Below are 21362 nucleotides of genomic sequence, written 5' to 3'. Positions count from 1 at the left end.
TTGTTCTAAAGCGACACATACGCTGACAGTTTACTGACCATGTGACTCCCAGTAACAGGTCTTATTAGGGGTTTTCTTTGTATGTTTGCTTAAAGGTAATTAACTAAGTAAATTGGGTCAGACGGGGTAAAGTGGCTCTTTGTCTGACAGGTGTGTGGGCACAAATTTGGTTTAGGATGGCTGTCACACAAATATAATATATGGGCTTTGTTTTAAGAAACAAAGAATGATTTCTTAAATGTGTTCAGCACGTCACTGTGTCTGCTGAGATCATCTCAAAATGGTGACTAATGTTGATTTTTTTTATGGCAACAGTTATTTATCAACTATAGAACTTTTGAGGTTCACACAAAGATATAAAAAACAGATTTCAGTCATACTGTGAGGACTGCAAATACTGGAAGCCAACAAGAAGCACAGCCATAGTGAGCAGGAGATGCTCTGTATCTCATTGTACATCTGTCTAGTGACAATAAAGGCACTCTATTCTATTCTACTCTACTGCAAGCAGTGAGTACTTTCAATTTTACTGCTGACAGGCTAACCATTAACAGCAACTGCTGTTCTCTAAACATGAAAGTGGATACCATAAACACATAAACGTATAAGACTGTGATACACATAAATATGGGCTAGTGGAGGGTCACTTGAATGAAGTGAAACTCTCTCTAGGCCCTCTCTCTTTTGGTCATACAGTAGCTTGCAGGAAGTAGATTATTATGAGCTACAGGTCAGCACAGGCGTGGTTTGTTCAAAGGTGATTTTCATATCTGTGTTAGAAACATAAGGACGGCGTGCACAGCCTCAGGTGCTTAAATGCAGAGTCGAAGCTACTTGGTTCTCACCCACCGGTTCACCGCGACGCAACTACACCTTTTTCTGCACAGCTTTTCACTTTTGAGTAAGTGAGGTAAGACCTGCTTTTAAAACTTTAAACCAGATGATCCTTAATTTGCATTTGTATCAGTGTGGTCCTTCCTGCTGCTGTGAATGCAAACTATGGGCTTTGTAAGTTCAAATGTTATTACTGGTGCAGTTTGTTAGGTGGCAGCTGTGTGCGGACAGGGATAGGACCCAAGGTGCAGACTCCGGAGACAGTCGTGAACTGAAAATGGCTTTAATGTGATACTCAAAATATAACATAACTGGAAAAACTCAAAATAAACTTAAACTGGAGGAATGACAGAACACACAGCAAGGTAAACGGTAGATTGCGACACGGACACAGAGAAACACAGGGCTTAAATACACAGAAGGAGCAATCAGGGAATGAACACACTGAGATAAGACAGAGACCTTCAAAGTAAAACAGGAAACACATAACACAGACTCACATGCAGGCACTACAGAGGGAACAGAGATGTGGGACCAGGGCAGACACAAACACTGACTGAACACAGGGATATAGGAACTAAGGATACACAGAGACGCGAACTAGACAAGGGGATACAGGTGATAGAAAGACAGAGCAACTAAAGAAGACAGAGACATAAACCATAAGACAGAACTCAAAGAAACCAAAGACTAGAAAGTATAAATAATATAATAAACTCAAAAACCCTGGGTCAACGACCCAGGCATCCTAACACAGTTGACCTTACAAGGTATTGTTTATGCATGAAGATATTATATTTTTAAGACTATCATAAAAAAAGTGTTTATAGAAGAAGAAAGTGTACTTTATTGGTCCCCGTGGGGAAAATCGCTCTCTGCATTTAACCCATTCACTCAGTGAAGCAGTGGGCAGCCATTGGGCGCCCGGGGAGCAGTGTGTAGGGACGGTACCTTGCTCAGGGGTACCTCAGGGTAGCTGTTCAGGGGAATCGAACCCCCGACCTTGCGATCATGGGGCCACCACTCTACCTACTGAGCTATCCCTCCCCATAGCAGAATTTGTTTACATTTTTAGACACTAACAAAAGAGAAGCCCCTGAAAAAGAATGAATGTTAAAGGTATACTTTTACATTTTTCCATTCAGGGTGCAAATAAGGTCCAACATAATGAAAACCTTTACATTTTACATATATTTTTAATGTTTGGAACAATATAACATAATAATTAATATAAAAGCCTTTAACCTTGTTTTCCTGACAAAAAAGTTCTCAAAAATGCCTAATTATTATTAGTATTATAATGTTAATAATAATCTTGTTGTAAACTATGTTTCATAATAGTTGGGCGAACCGCAATTTGCAATAATTTCACATGAACTATCTAAAGTTTGAACTCATTTTTGCTCTTTTTCAGCGAGCTGCAAATATGATTTTATGCACCATAATGGAATTATCTTTTTCCATCATACTGTAGCTCATTATATTTATTTAAAATATGTATCATTTGTGTCATGACTTCCCATTTTGAAATGCCATTCCCACACCCTTGATCTATACCCAACCTAAATAGGTAGTGCTGCGTTCTTTAATCTCTTATATTTTCTGGAGTTTTAATGCAAAATTCTTGTAAACAGTTCAAAAACTGCAGTGATGCCTCCTCCCGGTGTATGCTTGAACATCATAGAGGCCCGCTACAAGAAGGACGGTTTCGGAAAATTCACCAAGCCCCAGAAGTTCTTGGGCCAAGACTACGAGCAGTTGAAACAGTACTGCCTCACAAGAGGAGTAAGCTTCATTGATGAGACATTTCTACCTGACAGAAGGTCCATTGGTCAAGAGATACTACGCCATGGCATACTGAGCCCTTCTGAACTGGCCTGTGTGGAGTGGCGGCGACCAGCAGTGAGTGTAATTTTGTAAAGCTAAACTGCTCAGCTGATTATAAAAAGAGCAATTCAGTTTTAGTACTTTCACTGCATTTAGATTGAGTCTCACTACACGAAGAATTTCTTATTCTACGGTTCAAAAACAGCACAGTCAGGTTTCTGGTTTAGTTTGTCAGAGCTCGACACAGATATTTGATACACTGCAGCTTTAAGTACAAGTAATACCTTCTCTTATACTTTCCAAAAACAGATTTCAGGTATGCTTTTTTGTTTGGTTCAACGAAACAACAGTCTTCAACATGCTATTGTGACTCTTAAGATAATTGAAAGATTATTTCAGTGTGGATGAATAAATGCACATTTTTGTGAAGGATACACTAAAAGAAATGTGCATCCTTTCCTTTAACACTTCCAGAACTTTACTTCCTGATCAGCACTCTCCCTTTTTCAGGAAATTGTTCGTTTTCCAGTCTTAGTACTTGACGGAGTCTCCAGGTTTGATTTTGGTCAAGGGAAACTAGGTAGGGAAATGTCTTCATGAATATATTTATTGTTCTCCTCACCTGATTTCCTGTGGTAACCCTGAGAATATTTTTGAACAGGAAACTGCTGGTTTCTTGCGTCAATCGGAGCGCTGACGTTCCAGAAATCCATTTTCGCAGAAGTTGTCCCGCTTGAACAACGATTTGATGAGAACTACTGTGGGATTTTTCACTTCAGGGTAAACACCAACATGTAACAACACAAAATATTTTTATTGATCACTACTTGTGTTCAATAAAAACACACCTGTCAAAAATACTTAGTGATTTATTTTTGAGATGTTCCTTTTTGTTTGTATTTTAACCACAGCAGAATAAACTAGCTAAAAAGCATGTGCTATGGGTTTAAAATTTTTTTTACTGCTTATATTTTATTTTAACACATTTTCATGTTGAAACTAAACTGTGTGTAACGTAAATGCAGAATCCTGCAACTTTTAGGGTCACAGGAGAGGAAATAAATTGCTGGATATGCATTTTCCTAAATATCAGATTGGCCTGAAAGGGAACAAAATTCCTGGCCCGAATCATCTTTTCATCTATCATCACTTTTACAGACCGAGGTCGAGCGCCAACACGCTACAAGACTTCTTTTTTTTTAAATAATAAATCAAGAGTGACATGCTAGATTCTTTTTTCCCCCCAGTTCTGGAGATTTGGGCAGTGGGAGGATGTGGTCATTGATGACAAACTACCAACAATCAATGGCAGACTAATCTTTGTTCATTCCAAAAACCAAAATGAATTCTGGCCTGCTCTCCTGGAGAAAGCCTATGCTAAGTATGCAATCTTAATCTTAGACATAATGAGAGTTGAAGGTGTGATTTCTCTAAATATTAAAAAACTGTATTATCCTGTCAGGGTTTGTGGTTCCTACTCCGACATGATTGCTGGAACTCCTTCAGAGGCTATGAGGGACTTCACCGGTGGCGTTCACATTAACATCGAGCTGTCACAACCGAGTCCAAGCCTGTGGGGGCTGATCTGCAGAGCTGGCAAATCAAACACACTGATGGGCTGTGGTACACCTCCCAGGGTAAGTAGAACTACACCACACAGAAGCACCAGCATTGGCTTAATCTCCCTGATACTTCTGCTGCCCTATACTCACTCATACAGGACTTGTTTTTATACTTTCATTTTGATCTCACTAAACACCTATAAAGTTTTATAACTGTATCCGGCGCAGTTTTGGTATCATTTTGTCAGAATCTACCTAGAGACAGAGGTTTAAACATCTGCCAAAGCAGCTAAAAAGACCTTAGTCATGGTTATAAGCTTTTATTACAGTCACTTTATAAATGCCGCTATAAAACGACTGTTTGTAACACTTATAACATGGTCTTGACATTACCCAAGGATAAAGTTCATTGGCAAGGCAGGGATGGCTCTGTGTGTGCTATAGACAGAGAATCAAGACTCAAATGCTGGAAAACCTTTGCTTACATGAGCCAGTTTGATATAAATGAATGGGTCCTGTTTTAAGACACCAAAGCTGCTTTTGTTCAGTTATTGTGCGTACTCATGCCAGTCTGACATTTAGTATATATTTAACTCTGCAAGGAAATAACATTTTGAAAAACATCTGAGCAAAGTAGTGTCGAATTTAGCCACAAGCAAACAATTTCACAGTCACTTGCACACGTAAAATGATTTATTGGCTTCATCATCATCAATAGAAGTTGATGTTCTTAATGTATAATATTCTACTTTACTAGTGGCAAATGCTTTTGTCTTGTAGGAGACATCTGGTAACGAAATATTACCAAATGGACTGGTTGCAGGCCATGCATACACTGTGACAGGTATCAAAGAGGTAAAGATTTGTACTGGAAATAGAAAAAAAATCAAATGATACTTAAAATTAACAAAAAAAAATGGTGGTTTGCGGTCAGATGATGAGTCGAGGAAAAATCGTATACCTTGTGCGTTTGTGGAATCCCTGGGGTACAGGAGAGTGGAAAGGAGACTGGAGTGATCGGTAAGTCAGACTCACACTCATGGCTCTCAACTTAAAAGATGGAAAGCAAATCAATGTCAAAACCTATGTGGTAGCCTTCTATCTAGTGTAAAGATTATATTTCAAGTATGGCTGTGGACACATGCAGGAGAGCTTTTCTGAACTCCCTTTGAATATTCAAAAGAATTTTGAAAAGCTGTCTCTTTGTCTAAATAAAATGACAAATTTTCTTTGAGGTCTCCTCTGTGGCAAACTGTGAGTCCTGAAGACCGTGAAATGTGCCTTTCAGTGGCTGATGATGGAGAGTTTTGGTAAGAAAACTTGTGAAATTAAAAAACAAAAAACCAAACACAAAATACAAACACTTTTTGCATTGTACCCTAACAGCCCATCCAGATGTAAAACAAGTAATCTCAAAATTCATCTGATTTTTACAGGATGACCTTTGAAGATTTCTGTAAGTTCTACGCAGATATTGACATCTGCGGGCTGTCTCCTGACTTCTTTAATGAAAGTGACTCTAGTCAGTGGACGACCTCTGTGTATGAGGGCCGATGGGTTGCAGGAACCACTGCTGGAGGTTGCCTTAATTACAGAGGTATTAAATCTCATTGCAAATGCGTTGAAACATTAAATACATACAGTATCAGTTGAAAGTTTTAGAACACCCCAATTTTATTTATTTTTTGTGAAAATTATGCATTTTACTGTCTCATTGCACTCTGAAATGAAAACATTGTACAAATAAGCAGTTGGAGTTAAAAAAATAAATCATGGAATCAATTTAGAGACCAAAATGTACTATCAACTTTGACTCTTCAAAGTAGCCACCGTTGGCAGATACAAAGCGCTTTGAGTGCTCCAGGAGAGAAAAGCTCTATATAAGAATCAGTCCAATAACCATTTACCATAGAACAGCTGGACACACCTGTGTCATTCGTTCTACAATAGAAATCAAATATTATTCTGAAAGTTCTTCCCATATCTGTTGCAGAAGTTCCCATAAATGTGTGGCACTTGTAGGTTGCTTTGCTTTCACTCTTCTGTCCAGTTCATCCCAAACCAGCTCGATGGGATTTAATTCTGGAGACTGTGCTGGACACTCCATGTTTTCAAGCTTATCTTGTTCTTTTTTTCCTGAGGTAGTTGTGGCATAGCTTGGATTTATGTTTTGGTTCATTATCTTGCTGTAGGATGAACACCTGAACAACTAGGTGCATACTAGAGGGTATTGCATGGCGCTGCAGATTGCTTTGGTAGCTGTTTTGGTTTAGGGTGCCTCTCACTATGTACAAGTCACCCACCCTGGATCCAGCAAAACAGCCTGAGACCATCACACTTCCTCTTCCATGTTTGACAGTTGATGCCACACACTGTGGAACCATTCTTCCCCTACTTGAGTACAAAGATCCTGCATGGTGAACCGAAGAGTTCAAATTTTGATTCATCAGTCCACAATACCTTCTTCCAGTCTTCAGTAGTCCAGTGGCGATGTTTCATGGCCCAGGCAAGCCTCTTTGTCTTATTCTGATGTCTTAGCATTGTCCTGTCAAACCTGCAGCTCGAAGTCTTCTCTTCACAGTTGAAACTGAGACTTGCTTACTATGACCACTATTAAACTGTGCTTGAAGCTGTTGTCCTGTGAGCCACGTAGTTTCTCAGAAACGTGTCCTCTGAGTTATTTGAGGTGGCTGTAGCTCAGGTGGCAGAGCAGGTCAGCCACTAATCAGAAGGTCGGTGGTTCGATCCCAGATACTAACCATGTTTGCCTACTGGTGGTGGTCAGAGGGCCCGGTGGCGCCTGTGTCCGGCAGCCTTGCCTCTGTCAGTGTGCCCCAGGGCAGCTGTGGCTACAATGTAGCTTGCTATCGCCAGTGTGTGAATGGGTGAATGACTGAATGTAGTGTAAAGCGCTTTGGGGTCCTATGGACTAGAAAAGCGCTATACAAATGCAGGCCATTTACCATTTGTGGCTTTGGGTCTGCCAGACCTCTTCCTGTCAGAGTTTGCTCCAGTTTCTGAGTGCCTTTTGATGGGGAAGAAAACAGTACTCACTGTCATGAAATGTTTCTCCGACTGAAAACGCTTCGTCCAGATGAACAGAATCAATTTTTCAGGATACATTTTTAAGCGTTATGATGGTCTGTCTCGCTTCCATTGTTAATTGCATTTTTCTGGCCATTTTTGTAGCAACGCAGTGCTTTCTGCAGTACAGTACTGTTCAACTGATCACAAGGGTATGGTACCACAGTGTGTTTTATACTGCTTTTATGCAGACAGAGGGGGTTGGAAGGAATCCAGAAAAGTTGGAACCCATGTAGGAATCAGTAATTGAAGTTTTCAACGCTTGATCAACCTCCATTGTCCCAGCACAGCTTTTAATTGCTAACCCATTTTGTGTTCCATGAAAAAGGCCTTTGTGTATAATTCCAAAAATGTACATTAATTTGGGTAACCACGCCATTTAAAAAAAAATCTTATTTATTTATCTTTTTTACCTCCGGTAGTTCACTTACCTTTGTACCATTTCAAGCTATTCACTGGACTTGAATGACTTGAATTGCAATAAATAATTGGGAAAATTGGGATGTTCTAAAACTTTTGACCGAGAGTGTATACTAGAAAGAATGTACCGAAATAAGCACAAATTGGTAAAGCACGAACACATACATGTAGTGTTTGTGTGATTTTAATATTTAACAGATTCACATTTAAGATTTTTATGAACCTCGGTTTCTTTATCCATCTTATTATATTTGATGAAATAGAGAATTAAAAGAGATAAAAGAGTCCTGAAGGTCATAGGTGCTATGTAGGAATTTATTTCAGCAATTATTAAATAAGATTATTCTTTTAGTCTTGATGCGGACCCTAAAATTAACAATGGGTCCAATAGGGCAACAAGTTCTTTAGTTAGTGTAGTTAGTATTAAGGTCATTGCTTATTTTTTTTTTAGTTTAACATAACTCTGTTATGTTAAACTAAAAAAAATGTGAATGCAATTTCAGCTATTTTTTCCAAGTATTGTAGGTATTAAAATTCTGTAACCAGTAGTAAAAAATATGTTACAATATTAAAAGCCCAAATATGGTAACATAGATTTTTCTTGTGAATGGAAAGAATAAGTTGGACATCCATAACAATACAGACCCATAAACAGAGTTGTAAAGTCTTTTCCACAGTATATTATCTATATAGCTCATTTAATTGCATGACTTTGTCATTTATTAAACAAAAGTTCAGTGAACCTTTCACCCACCTGACCTGGACTATTTAACCAGCCTTGCTTTCAGGTTCATTTTTGAACTTTCATTTTTTTGTGTCCAGCAAATAAACCATGTTTTTTATTTGCTTTCTAGACAGTTTCTGGACTAATCCACAGTGTCGTTTCAAAATTTGCGGTGGATACTCAGAGAAAGACGGTGATAAAAACATAATGGTGTCTCTCATGCAAAAGCCCGAAAAAAGGAACAGACACCTGGCGCAAAACCTCCACATTGGGTTTTTCATATTTGAGGTAAACATTACTCTTTGCTGCCTAATATGGAAATGTCATGACACTTTTATGTTTTGAATCGTTTCCAAGTTGCAAAGGTATTGCACATCAGGATGGTGATAAGGATAACCTCAACTTGAAGGCTACACTGCTATTCCTTCAATGATTAAACCTTTGGCTCAGTTGTCATCATCTTTGAAGAGCATATAATCATTAGTAAAAGATGCATACAGATTTCATTAGGGTTGTATTCTGACACTAACTGAGTATATTTCTTATTCTGAACATGAACCAACTTGCACTGATTTCCTTCAAGGTGACTGAAAAAGTAAGAAACAGTTTGTATCCAGTTCCCATTTACAGATACAGCAGTCCCACTTTAAATGGTGTAAGATAACTGACATATCTACCTGCTATTTCAGTATAAGACACAGAGAGGGAAGTTTACAGAGGAGTTCTTCAAATCCCAGGCACCTGTTGCCCAAACTAAAACCTACCTGAATGCCCGTGAGGTGATGGAGTTCTTTATGTTAAAGCATGGGGAATACTTGATTGTGCCATCCACCTTCAATCCCAACGAGACAGCCTCCTTTATCCTGACCATCCACGCAAAATCAGAGACCAACTGCTAGTATGCACGCTCATTGTTTGTGCAAACACAACATTGCTAAATTGGAACAATCTGCATGAGATATATGCAAAACAGACAAGAACAAATAAATTGTGATTTTTTTCTTTCTCTGCAGTGATAATTCTGGTGATCACAAACATGAGCTTGATGAGAAGGTGGGTGTTCAACAATAAATCACGTCTGGTTGCGGTTGTGTTATATGCTAAATGATATGTAAATAGCTTTTTATTTAACACAGAATTTAATTTCTCTGTTTCAGGTCAAGGTAAAAAATCAACAAGATGATGAACAAAGGAGAGAGTTTTTCCATAAACACTCTGACAAGGTAACTTCCTGTTATTTTCTCACGAGCATACTTGACACTGTTGAGTTTACTATTTCTCTTATATAGACTGAGTTTTATCACACAGTGGAAACTTTTGTTTGTTTGATAAGATTTTTTTCATCTTTATCTAAAACTTATCTGTGAGAGGTTTGACTAACTATTATACTTCAGTGCACAAAATAAAACTGTTTGACTTCTGTATACAATGAACATAAAACGTGCTAACACGAAAGTTTAAATGCATTTCGTTACATTTGTTCTCAACTAAAAAAATCCACAACAGAACATCAGTTGTGTATAAAAGTGAGAAATTTTAAAGTGAAAGCTTAATCATCCTGATTAATTTTTTGGCTACTTTAAAGATGCACTTGTGGTTTAGTTGTCTTCTCACTGTTGGTTATTTAGTAGCAATTTAAGCTAGGATCAAAATATGCATATCTTGTATGACACATCATTATTGGGTCAGTAGGGTGAAGAAAGCTTAACTTACTGAAGAACTAAGTTGATATAAATAAGACAGAAATAAAATATGAAAATGGAAAAAGACTGTTTAAATATTAGCATTGTATAGCTCTAAATTACACATTTCTTTAAGACAAGTTCAGTGTCCATAGTAATAAAACCAAGGTACTTATAGACAAACTTTTTCTAATTTAGTGTCCTATGAAAAGTAGCAATATTTAACTGGCTAAGTAATGTTAGCCAGCTTTATTGGAAACTTTTTTTTTTTTTAAATGGGTTTTAATCTGAGTTCAAATCTTTTTTGAAAGCACTTAGATGTTTCCAGACACGACAAAAATCAACGTGTAACTCACTTAATTATGAGAACTGTGAATAACAGTGGCCCTAGAATTGCACCCACATGCTGAACTAATAGCCATGCATTACTTCATGTATCCATCTTTTCCATCTAAAATAATTATTTCGGGGCAACTTGAAATAACTGGATTACAACTCGTAATATTTAGCTTGATGGGTTAGAGTTTTGCTAAAGCTAGCAAAGATTTTGTATTGTAAAAGAGAAATTACAGCAATACACAAATTAGTCAGAGTGTGTGTTTGCTAGTGTGTGTGGACAGTTTAATTTGGACGTTAACAAGTGACCGAGGCTCATAAACAGAAGTATAAGAGAAACCCTGTTTTCGTTTCCAGTATGAAGAAGTGGATGCTGAGCAGCTTCAGAGGCTTCTAAATGAAAACATCCTAAAAGGTTTGGACTTCAAGAGACTACAGCTTAAGAGCTCAAGATTTATATATTTCTGAAATATATATTTCTGTTTCATTTAGGAGACCTGAAATCTGGAGGCTTCAGTATTGACGCCTGTCGCAGCATGGTTGCATTAATGGATGTATCCTGTTGTGGTGCATGTGACATTTGTCATAGTCACTCAGACAATGCAAATAATAGATTTACATGTTCTCCACATTTTCAAACATTTGCATGCATGATCACAGCAAGTAATTTGAAAATAATATCAAAAAGTATCTTAAACAGAGTTAAACAGTCAACAATCCAGGTGAGGAAGTCCCAACAAATTCTGTTCATCTGGATGTAGCATTGAAGGATATCTCAGAGTTCTTGCCAAATAAAAGTCTTAATTTTATCTCATGTTTTTGGAAAAAGGCCAGTTAGAAAAGTCTTCACCTTGTCACTTTGAGGTTTTATGAGAGTTTCTTCATATGGTTAGCAGTCCTGTAGAGTTCACGCTTTAGTGGGTCAGCACCAGTGTTGGGAAGGTTACTTTTAAAATGTATTCCACTACAGATTACAGAATACATGCCCCAAATTGTATTTTGTAACGTATTCCGTTACGTTACTCAATGAGAGTAACGTATTCTGAATACTTTGGATTACTTAATATATTATCATGCTTTTTACAACTACATGAATGTACTATTGCAGTGCGAACTATTACTTTTACTGAAGGTTATTCACCATACTAATACCAACTAGATGTTTAAATCTTAATATAAAATGAGTAACACTAGGGTGGACATTAGGTAAGGCTGCACTTTTTGCAGCGATCTCGTATAGAAAACTATTCTGCGCTTATATAAAACAGGTCCGCGGCTCCGAACCGTAAAGGCGTAAAACCATAAAGGGACCTCTGGCTAATACGTCGGGTTCGTGTCGGGCTCGTAGCTGAAAACTAGCTTTACTTTGTTGTCTGGGTCAACTTTGCTAGTGAAAGACAGAGAGAGGCGTTGAAAGGCTGCTCCAAAGGAATTTATTGTTTCGGAGGAAAACACGAACACGATGTAAAGTCGAGTCTTAACAGCTTACTTACAGCTGGACTCGTCAGGCACTCTTTTTGGCTGCAGTGGTTATTATTATATTTACATGCTTCCAGCTCCCGTTTCTGCTCGGTGACAGCTCGTACTTTTCCTTTTTCTTCCTCCCTCGCTCACAGACACATAACGGGTATGGCAGTCCATCCACCCTGCAGCACGGACTACACTGCCCATGAGGCTACATTCTTTAGAGCGATGACTGTAACACTCTCCCTATTGCCTTCATATTAAATCATTTTTGTGAATAATTTTTAAAAATATTTCTTCACGTCATTATGCGGGTTGCAAGTAGAGGTGACATGGACTGCGAGATTGAGACACAGACATTAGAGCCTCTTAATGCGTGTTTTGTTTGGGTTTCCACCAGCGTGGAAACCAAAAATAAAGAGGGCATAGCCTAACATATGAAACAGGAAAATACCCTCGCGTAATCCATTCATTTCGACCAAGTAACTGTATTCTGATAACACCTTTATAAACGGTAACTGTAACGGAATACAGTTAGTCATATTTTGTATTTTAAATATGTAACGGCGGTACATGTATTCCGTTACTCCCCAACACTGGTCAGCACAGCTTCTTGGCTTGTAGAGGAGCTACCCAGTTGGCCAGTACATGTTTTACTCGCACACATAGCTTTGTTGCCTTAATGTTGGGTAAAACAGACATCAATTACAGGAAAACTCAACAGTGAGGAATTTCTTCGTCTGTGGAACAAAGTTGTTACATTCAAGGTAAAGACAATGAAAATTAGGTTAAATATTTGATATTTGACCCCCTGTTTCAATCCAGGGGGTCAGTGTTGACATTGTGGAGGACTATAAATACCTTGGAGTACACATTGACAATAAACTGGACTGGGCTAAAAACACCACAGCACTTTACAGGAAGGGCCAGAGTCGTCTCTATTTTTTGAGGCGACTGAGGTCCTTCAACATCTGCCAGAAAATGCTGAGGATTTTCTATGAGTCTGTTGTGGCCAGTGCGATCCTCTATGCTGTTGCATGCTGGGGGAGCAGGCTGAGGGTCGCAGATGCCAACAGACTTAATAAACTGATCCGTAAGGCCAGCAATGTTGTGGGGATGGAGCTGGACTCCCTCAAGGTGGTGTCGGAGAGGCGGATGCTGTCCAAGATAAAGACAATGTTGGATAACACCTCCCACCCACTCCATGACATGTTGGTCAGTCACAGGAGCTCGTTCAGTGAGAGACTGAGATTACCGAAAAGCACCACTGAACGACACAGGAAATCATTCCTGCCTGTGGCCATCTCCCTGTACAACGCATCCACTTAACACACTGTTTGCTGCTACAACTACACATGTTTCTTTTCCAAATATTTATTTATAAGTGACTTATGTATGTATGTATGTATATATATGTATATATTGTACTATTCTTAGTTAGCGTATTGTCTGTCTTGTCTTAATGTTGGTTTAAAATGGAGCACTGTAACAAAAAATAATTTCCCCCAGGGATCAATAAAGTATTCTGATTCTGATTCTGATTCTGATTCTGATGCTGAAAAAAGTAAAAAAAAAATTGAACTACATGCACTGCTCTATAGTTAATTATGTATGGATAATACTTCTGCTACATTCCAATTGTGGCTTTTTTCTTTTTGTTTTCTAGGAAATTTTCTTCCGCACTGATGTTTCAAGAACCGGAACGCTGTCACTGAGAGAACTACGAAATGCATTCTTAGTTTCAGGTAGGCCTGCTTGGAATTCATTCATTCATTAATGTTCCTGAAACTACACTCTCCTGCAATCCTCTCACTGGACTCCCAAATGGCTAAGGCACACCACAACAAAAAATAGGACTGCTATTTCTTGTGACTGGGAAAAAACTTGGCAATTGATGCTTTGTGCTGGTCGTATGCAAGTAATTGCGATCACCAACTGATTGCCCAGAGCTTGCAACACCTTCAATCTCATGGCAAACATTTTCAATTGCAAAGAGATTGCTCATTTCACCTGGCGGAAGGCAACCTGTCTCCAAGGGATTATGGTGTACCTCAGATTGACTGCATCATTGTCTGACAGATTGGTGAAGGTTTGCAAATAACAGCCATGTTATTTATAAATGCAGATAAACTGCCAACAAGTTGCAATCAATCTGAGTCAGCCTCTGCTAATGACAGCAACTTGCTTTACTTTGAAAATGGACACTCGACTCAGCCGATGGCCATCTGGTTGTATTCTGGTTATCTTCCTATTAGTGCTGCCAGCATCAATCTCGGAAAGAATAAGATAAAATATATAAATTAAAGTTAAAAAATAAAATAACTGTGCAACAAAATACACAATACACAGTATAGAACTATATAAGAATGTATGAAGAAATATAAATATATATATACACACAATAACAGCAGCTGTACAAGTATTAACTGGAAATAAAGAAATATAATGTCCAGTGTTGTGCAATCCACATTTGTAAGTGTCTTGTGCAGTGCAAATATGCCTAAAGTGATTAAGTGATGAAGTGAAAACAAAGTCCAGAAAGTCCAGTGTGTGTGTAAGAACTGTATGTGTGGGTCAGTACTGTGTGGTGGTGTGATTGAGAGACCGTATCGCCTGCGGGAAGAAGCTCCTCCTCAGTCTCTCTGTGTTGGTCTTCAGGGAGCGGAATCGCTTTCCTGACCTCAACAGAGAGAACAGTCTGTTGTTAGGATGGCTGAGGTCCTTCACGATCTTCCTGGCCTTGGTCCAGCATCGCCTGCTGTAGATTGAGTGCAGGTCAGGGAGCTCGGAGCGGATGGTGCGCTCAGCTGACCGCACAACCCTCTGTAGAGCTCGTCTGTCCTGCATGGTGCTGTTCCCGAACCAGGTTAAGGTGTTTCCCGTCAGGATGCTCTCTATGGTGCACGAGTAAAAGTTCCTGAGCACCTTGGAGGGCAGTTGGAAGTCTCTCAAGAATCTGAGGTGGTAGAGACGCTGACGGGCCTTTTTCACCACAGTGTTGATGTGACAGGACCATGACAGGTCCTGCGTGATGTGAACTCCGAGGTATTTGAAGCTGTCCACTCTCTCCACTGGGCACTCGTTGATGACGGGGGTCTGGTAGTTCCTCTCCTGCTTAGTGCTGAAGTCCACTATCAGCTCCTTTGTCTTACTGACGTTTAGAAGGAGGTTGTTCCTCTGGCACCAGTTCTCCAGATTCCTAACCTCCTTCAGGTAGGCCGTCTCGTTGTTATCAGAGATCAGGCCCACGACGACGGTGTCGTCAGCAAACTTGATGATGGTGGTGGAGCTGGTAGTGGCCACACAGTCATGTGTACAGAGAGTACAGCAGGGGGCTCAGAACACACCCCTGGGGGCTCCAGTGCTGAGAGTGGTGTCCGCCCATCCTTACTGCCTGTGGTCTGCCAGTTAGGAAGTTGGAGATCCACTGACACATAGATGAGCTGAGTCCCAGATGCTCCAGCTTGGTGGTGAGTGTGGAGGGAATTATGGTATTAAATGCAGAGCTGTAGTCTATGAAGAGCATTTTAACATAATTCCCCCTTCTAGTGTCCAAGTGAGTGAGTGATGTGTGGAGGAGATGAGAGATGGCATCGTCTGTGGAACGATTTGGACGGTAAGCGAACTGTAGTGGGTCCAGTGTGTCTGGTAGTGAAGAAATGATGAAGTCTCTGACCAGGCGTTCAAAGCACTTCATCACTACTGAGGTGAGGGCTACAGGGCGATAGTCATTGAGAGAAGCAGGGTGGGGTTTCTTCGGGACAGGAACAATGATGGACTCTTTAAAGCATGTGGGGATCACCGACTGAGATAAAGAGATGTTGAATATCTCAGTGAACACAGGAGCTAGCTGGTATGCGCAGTCTCTGAGGATACGACCTGGGATGCCGTCTGGTCCTGCTGCTTTCCTGGTGTTCACTCTTGTTAAGGTTCAAAATATTGGGGATGGACACCAGAGGAAAAACCCACAATAACAACACTGGTCCGGTCGGGTTGAGTCAAACGATGATTTAATGATCACACACGTGGGAGATGGACACTGTATGCAGACAGTCTCAGATCTCATCTCAAAAAACACATCACCATAGTTTTATGAAATCAGGGTATTAGAACGCCCCCTCATGCGTAGTGACAGGTGTAATACAATCAATGTTGACAATTTTATTTAACACAAAGAATAACATTGTCTCCTTCCCGAGGGCAGACGCTGACTGCCCCCGTCTCCTGGAACCGTCTGTACCCTGCTAAGACACAACATGGCAGCTACAAGGACTCTTTCATTTGTTAAGACCATCAGTGTGTATTGCTCTAAATCAAGTATATAATATTAAATGAATATTGCTGGATCAGCTACTTCTACTTAAAACATATTAAAACATGACTAAGCACAAAATCACCAAGAATAACATCTTATAAGTGCTGTGTAAGCGCGTGCGGCCTTCCAAGCTCAAAGCCTTTGCCCTCCATAGATCAGCCAGACTCGCGCTGGCTGTAGCTTTTAACCTTTAATTACCTTGAGCACAACTCTAGAATAAGCAACAAACTGCAATGTGTATGGAATGATCATGGTTACATCTGCAATGGAAAATCATGTTATTATTCTGGTACCTGTAAGAAAAGATCAAACTAAAGTTATCACCATCACTGTAATGCAAAGAATAATGTAAGGTCAAAAACTTCAATTTATGCTTAATGCAAAGCTGGTTATATACTTCTAATGAACTAATAATGCCATATTAAAATAATGAATGAAAATGAGAAAAACATCCCCTCCTTATTTTACACTCTCTTGAAGGCTCTCCTTACTTCATGCTCGGAGATGACGAGCACGTTTCCGGTGCTGGCAGTATCTTCCTGTCTGCAGCCGTTAGCGCCACTAGCACTAGCATTGTTGGAGTCCTTAGCTGCAGCCTCGAAGCGAGCATAGAAAGTGTTCAGCTCGTCTGTCAGAGTCACAGCCGCGTTCGTCATACCGGTTGTTGGTGCTTTATAGTCCGTTATTGTCCTTAGTCCCCACCACAGGCTCCTAGAGTCACTCTGTTGGAGTTGTGACTCTAGTTTCCTCCCGAAGCGCTGCTTCGCCTCTTTCACCGCCTTCCGCACGTTATATGATGCGGCTTTGTACGGGTCCATTTCCCCCGTCGTGAGTCCCGTATTGTAGGCAGCGGTGCGGGATCTCAGAGCGTCGCGGATGGTTTTATCCACCCACGGCTTCTGGTTGGGAAACGTTGTGATAGTCTTTGTCTCCACGGTATCATCCGCTAGTTTCCCAATGAATCCCACAACCGCTTCCGTAAACACGTTGACATCATCATCGGAGCTGTTTCTGAACATGTCCCAGTCTGCGTCGTCGAGTGCGTCCTGTAACGCGGCCACCGATTGATCCGTCCAGCGCGCGACCTTCCTCTGAACCGGAACTTCCTGTTTCAGCCTTTGTTTGTATTTTGGCATGAGGAAGATGGCGGCGTGATCGGATTTGCCAAACGGAGGGCGAGATTGTGCCTTGTAGCCATCCTTGACCGTAGTGTAGCAGTGGTCCAGTGCCCTTTCACCTCGGGTGGGGCAGGTGATGTGTTGATAAAAGTTTGGCGCTGCACGTTTGAGGTTGGCACTATTAAAGTCCCCCGTCACAATAAGCGCAGCGTCCCGGTGTTGTGTCTGGTGCTGTGTGAGTGCCTCATGCAGCTCGCATAAGGCGGTGACCGTGTCCACTTGTGGTGGAATATAAACGGCACTTATAATGACCGATGTAAATTTCCGAGGTAGATAAAAAGGACGACACTGATGGACAGTAGTTCCAGATTTGGTGTGCAGGAGCGTGTGAGAGGAACAACGTTCGCACTGTTGCACCAGTTGTTGTTCACCATTAAACACACGCCGCCTCCCCTTGACTTCCCCGAGTCCCGTGTCCTGTCCATGCGGTGAACCGAGAAGAACTCGGCCGGCTGGATGGCGTGGTCCGGCACCGCTGGGTTCAGCCATGTCTGTATCCTGGCCCTGAGGTCGTCAAGCTTGTTCTCCAGTGACTGGACGTTGGCAAGCAGGATGCTAGGCAGAGGTGTGCGGTGTGCACGAGCTCTCAGCCTGTTCCTGATGCCGGCTCGCTTCCCTCTAAGCCGCCGCTTCCCTCTAGGCCTCCGCTTCCCTTTGTTCTCCCTCAAGATCTCGCTCGGCCAGCTCGGATCCGGAGTTAAAAACTTCGAATTGTGAGTACATTGTATACCAATAGAAACAAGAGTGTCACTGTCATACCTAATGTACCCAATGGTGATGATTTTGCCGATTTAGAGACGCTGAAAACTAACTTAAAAAACAAAGACAAAGAAAAGGTGGTCGGAGCAGTCGTGACGGCAGCCGACCTCACCAGCGCCATCTTGTTAACTTTGTTAGAATCTAAGAGTTTCTGACCGAAGTCTCAATGTAAGTCATTAATGTGAATTTGTGTGTTTAATGTGCTTGTCAGGAATAAGGGTGAGTGACGACATGCTGAATCTGATGGCTCTGCGCTACGGCGCCTCCTCTGGACACATGACGCTGGAGAGCTTCATCAGTCTCATCCTTCGCTTTGACTGCATGAACAGTAAGTGAAGACAAGTGGGACAAGCTATGATCTGTTTATTTCTGTTTGTGATTTATCTGAAGTAAGTCAATCAAAAAATACAACCTCACAATGGAAAACTTTAACCTTTTTGTTGTGGAAGACATTAATTTTATACGTATCTTTTAAGAGATTCAATTAATTTTTGCTCATCAACAGAAATCTTCAGACAGTTATCTGATGGAAAAGCAATGACTCTTCAAGAGTCTGAGGTAATAAAGCCAGCTTGTTCTCATTAGTACATTTTATAACACATGTTGATTCATTTTGAAGTTCAGAGGAAAGAAAAATACATTATTTTTAAAACTGAAAATAAATTTATATACTATTCATAAATTATTTTACACGAAAGGAAACAGTTGCATACTCCTTGTGCATACCTTGAGCTACTTTGTGACCAAGTAGGGCATGTCCGGGATTTTAAAACACGTTGGTAAGGTTAGACAGTTAGCAACTGTTAATGTGTTAAGGGCAAACTTAGATTGGCATTTGCTAAAAGTTCAACTGATTTCACTTATATCCCTCAAGTGCAGCTTTTTTGAATGTTGTTATGATTAAAGTTTTTGAGAGTTACAAATATAGCCATCAAAGAGGGATGAAAGATACTGAGCCTTTTATCTTGGCCAGCTTTTATAGTTCAGCAGTCCGAGGAGAGCTATGTCAGTTGAAGACTCTCCCATGTCAGCCAGTGATCAAGAAGAGTAGGCCAGGATGTCCTTGGAGATAGGTGGAGGGGCTGCACATACTGCACTAACAACCGGTCTCTCTTTATTTCCAGTGGATGTACATTTCGATGTACACTTAACGCAAAGGAATGGACGTTTGATGCACAGTTCATCTGCACGCACTGAAGAAGAGATCCATGTATATTTTTTCCTGCTAAGCTCTAAGTTGTCATTTAGATAATTGCCAAAATGCAAAATGCTTTCAAGATAACTTTTCTCAAAAAGTAGACATTTCTATTTTTAATTGTCATTTACTTGGCAATTTGTTTTTTACTGAGACAGACAGAGAAGACAGAAACTTATTGTAGAGGGAACAATCTGAGATATATAACGTGAATATAAATAATCAATGAAAATTAAATACTACAAGAATGTGCTTGCATGTAAAAGGCGGCTCTGAATTAGTAACTGTTCTAACAGAAAAACAGGAAAAGGCTATAAAGGATGTTTTTTCCTTGTGCACTTTGAGCTCATTAAACACACATAGATTACTGTATGTGAGGGTGCAATGTTTGGCCATGATGCTTTATTGATTAATTCATCACTCATTATTGACACAACAGTGCAAGAAAGCACCAGTGTGGTTGGAATCAATATACTGTTGAAATGATTTTATATCGTTATTCAAATGCAGCTCTTTTTGATAAATGCATTATGCACATATGTATCTGGCTTTTTCTTATTTTCCCACTGTCAACTCCTCATTTCAGGTTCAGGTTACTTTTTACATATAAGGCTCAATCATTTGGAAAGCATTCAGGGCCATTATCAAAAACACTCAAAATCACTGGAAAATTTTCATGTAAATACATTTAAATAAAGAAAAAAGAAGAAGAAGAAGAAGAAGTTTAGCAAATGAACCATGAATTCAAATTCTGGCACCAGAATCTGGAAGGTATTCATTGATTCAGCTGCAGCTCAGTGTTTGTAAACTGTAAGGGTATGTAGTAGAGGAAAAGCACCTATAGAGGCTAGCTCATCAAGCATCATGGAAAGTGGCACACTTCAACTCTTGATCGTGGCTCAAGAGTTGGGAGTTCGCCTTGTAATCGGAAGGTTGCCGGTTCGAGCCCCGGCTTGGACAGTCTCGGTCGTTGTGTCCTTCGGCAAGACACTTCACCCGTTGCCTACTGGTGGTGGTCAGAGGGCCCGGTGGCGCCAGTGTCCGGCAGCCTCGCCTCTGTCAGTGTGGCTGTGGCTACAATGTAGCTTGCCATCACCAGTGTGTGAATGGGTGGATGACTGGATGTGAAAGCGCTTTGGGGTCCTTAGGGACTAGTAAAAGCGCTATATAAATACAGGCCATTTACCATTTTCCTTGTGTAAAAACTCCCCAGTGAGCATGAGCTCAGTGAAACTCTAATAATTTCCAGCATAAATTTACTTACACCAGTAGCCTTGCTAAATGTTTGTAAATATTCCAAGACAGTACCAAGAGTTTCCCCTCTCAAGCATTTCAGAAGGTACAAAGGGAATGTTAATCCACAACACTGTAGTGAAATTAACAGGAAACACATATTCCCAGTATGTCAGCGTTTCTTCAATGGTTCCCTGTTAAATCTTGAGTTAAATTTTAAAAACTTTCACTTACATATAAAAGTCCTAAATACTCAAACCCTGTGATATCTTACACACCTCAAATACCATGTTAACTTAATAAAGAACTTTCATCCTCCACTGCAGACTTACTTGCTGCTTGTAGAGAAACTCTGTCTGCTTTTGAGATTAGTCTTATGCTGTTATAGGCTCAGGATTCTGCTGAGCTTCCCATGATGACGCTCTTAACATTTATTCTCACCTGTTTTCAACTCCCCAGACACTTACATACCACTGCTACATGTCATTAAAGTTTGTCTTTTCTCTCACATGGCATGCGAATGGTCTTTGTCTTCGTCCCTTATGCTTTCCTTTTTCTACACTCAGCAGTGGGCGATGACATTAAAAAGGAAGTTTTCCTTCCCACCTTTGCTACCTTTATCCATATTAGATCATCCTCTCAAATGGGCGGAGAGACCAGTCAATGGCCCACTGGTAACTGGCAGTTGCTAGGGAAAAGGGTGTATTCTGGCAACGGCTGGTGATAACATTGTTTGCAAAGAGATATAT

General features: G+C 40.4%; 1 protein-coding gene across 1 annotated transcript; it reads left to right on the top strand.

Moving 5' to 3' along the window:
- The first annotated feature begins 784 nt into the window (after nt 1–784).
- Nucleotides 785–19800, top strand: LOC308389334 (calpain-9-like). Its single transcript, XM_080870679.1, has 21 exons — nt 785–910; nt 2469–2736; nt 3172–3241; nt 3323–3441; nt 3909–4042; nt 4124–4298; nt 5004–5078; nt 5158–5243; nt 5459–5533; nt 5660–5820; nt 8582–8739; nt 9141–9349; nt 9465–9504; nt 9609–9674; nt 10827–10884; nt 10962–11023; nt 12632–12700; nt 13600–13678; nt 18397–18513; nt 18691–18743; nt 19310–19800. The coding sequence occupies exons 2-21, from the start codon at nt 2485–2487 to the stop codon at nt 19334–19336; spliced, it is 2085 nt and encodes a 694-aa protein (XP_080726805.1). The 5' UTR covers nt 785–910; nt 2469–2484; the 3' UTR covers nt 19337–19800.
- Nucleotides 19801–21362: the final 1562 nt, after the last annotated feature.

Source organism: Rhamphochromis sp. 'chilingali', assembly GCF_963969265.1.
Source record: "Rhamphochromis sp. 'chilingali' genome assembly, chromosome: 21".
Classification (NCBI taxonomy): domain Eukaryota; kingdom Metazoa; phylum Chordata; class Actinopteri; order Cichliformes; family Cichlidae; genus Rhamphochromis; species Rhamphochromis sp. 'chilingali'.
The sequence above is the reverse complement of the archived record's forward strand: the minus strand, read 5'-3'. Positions and strand labels throughout refer to the sequence as shown.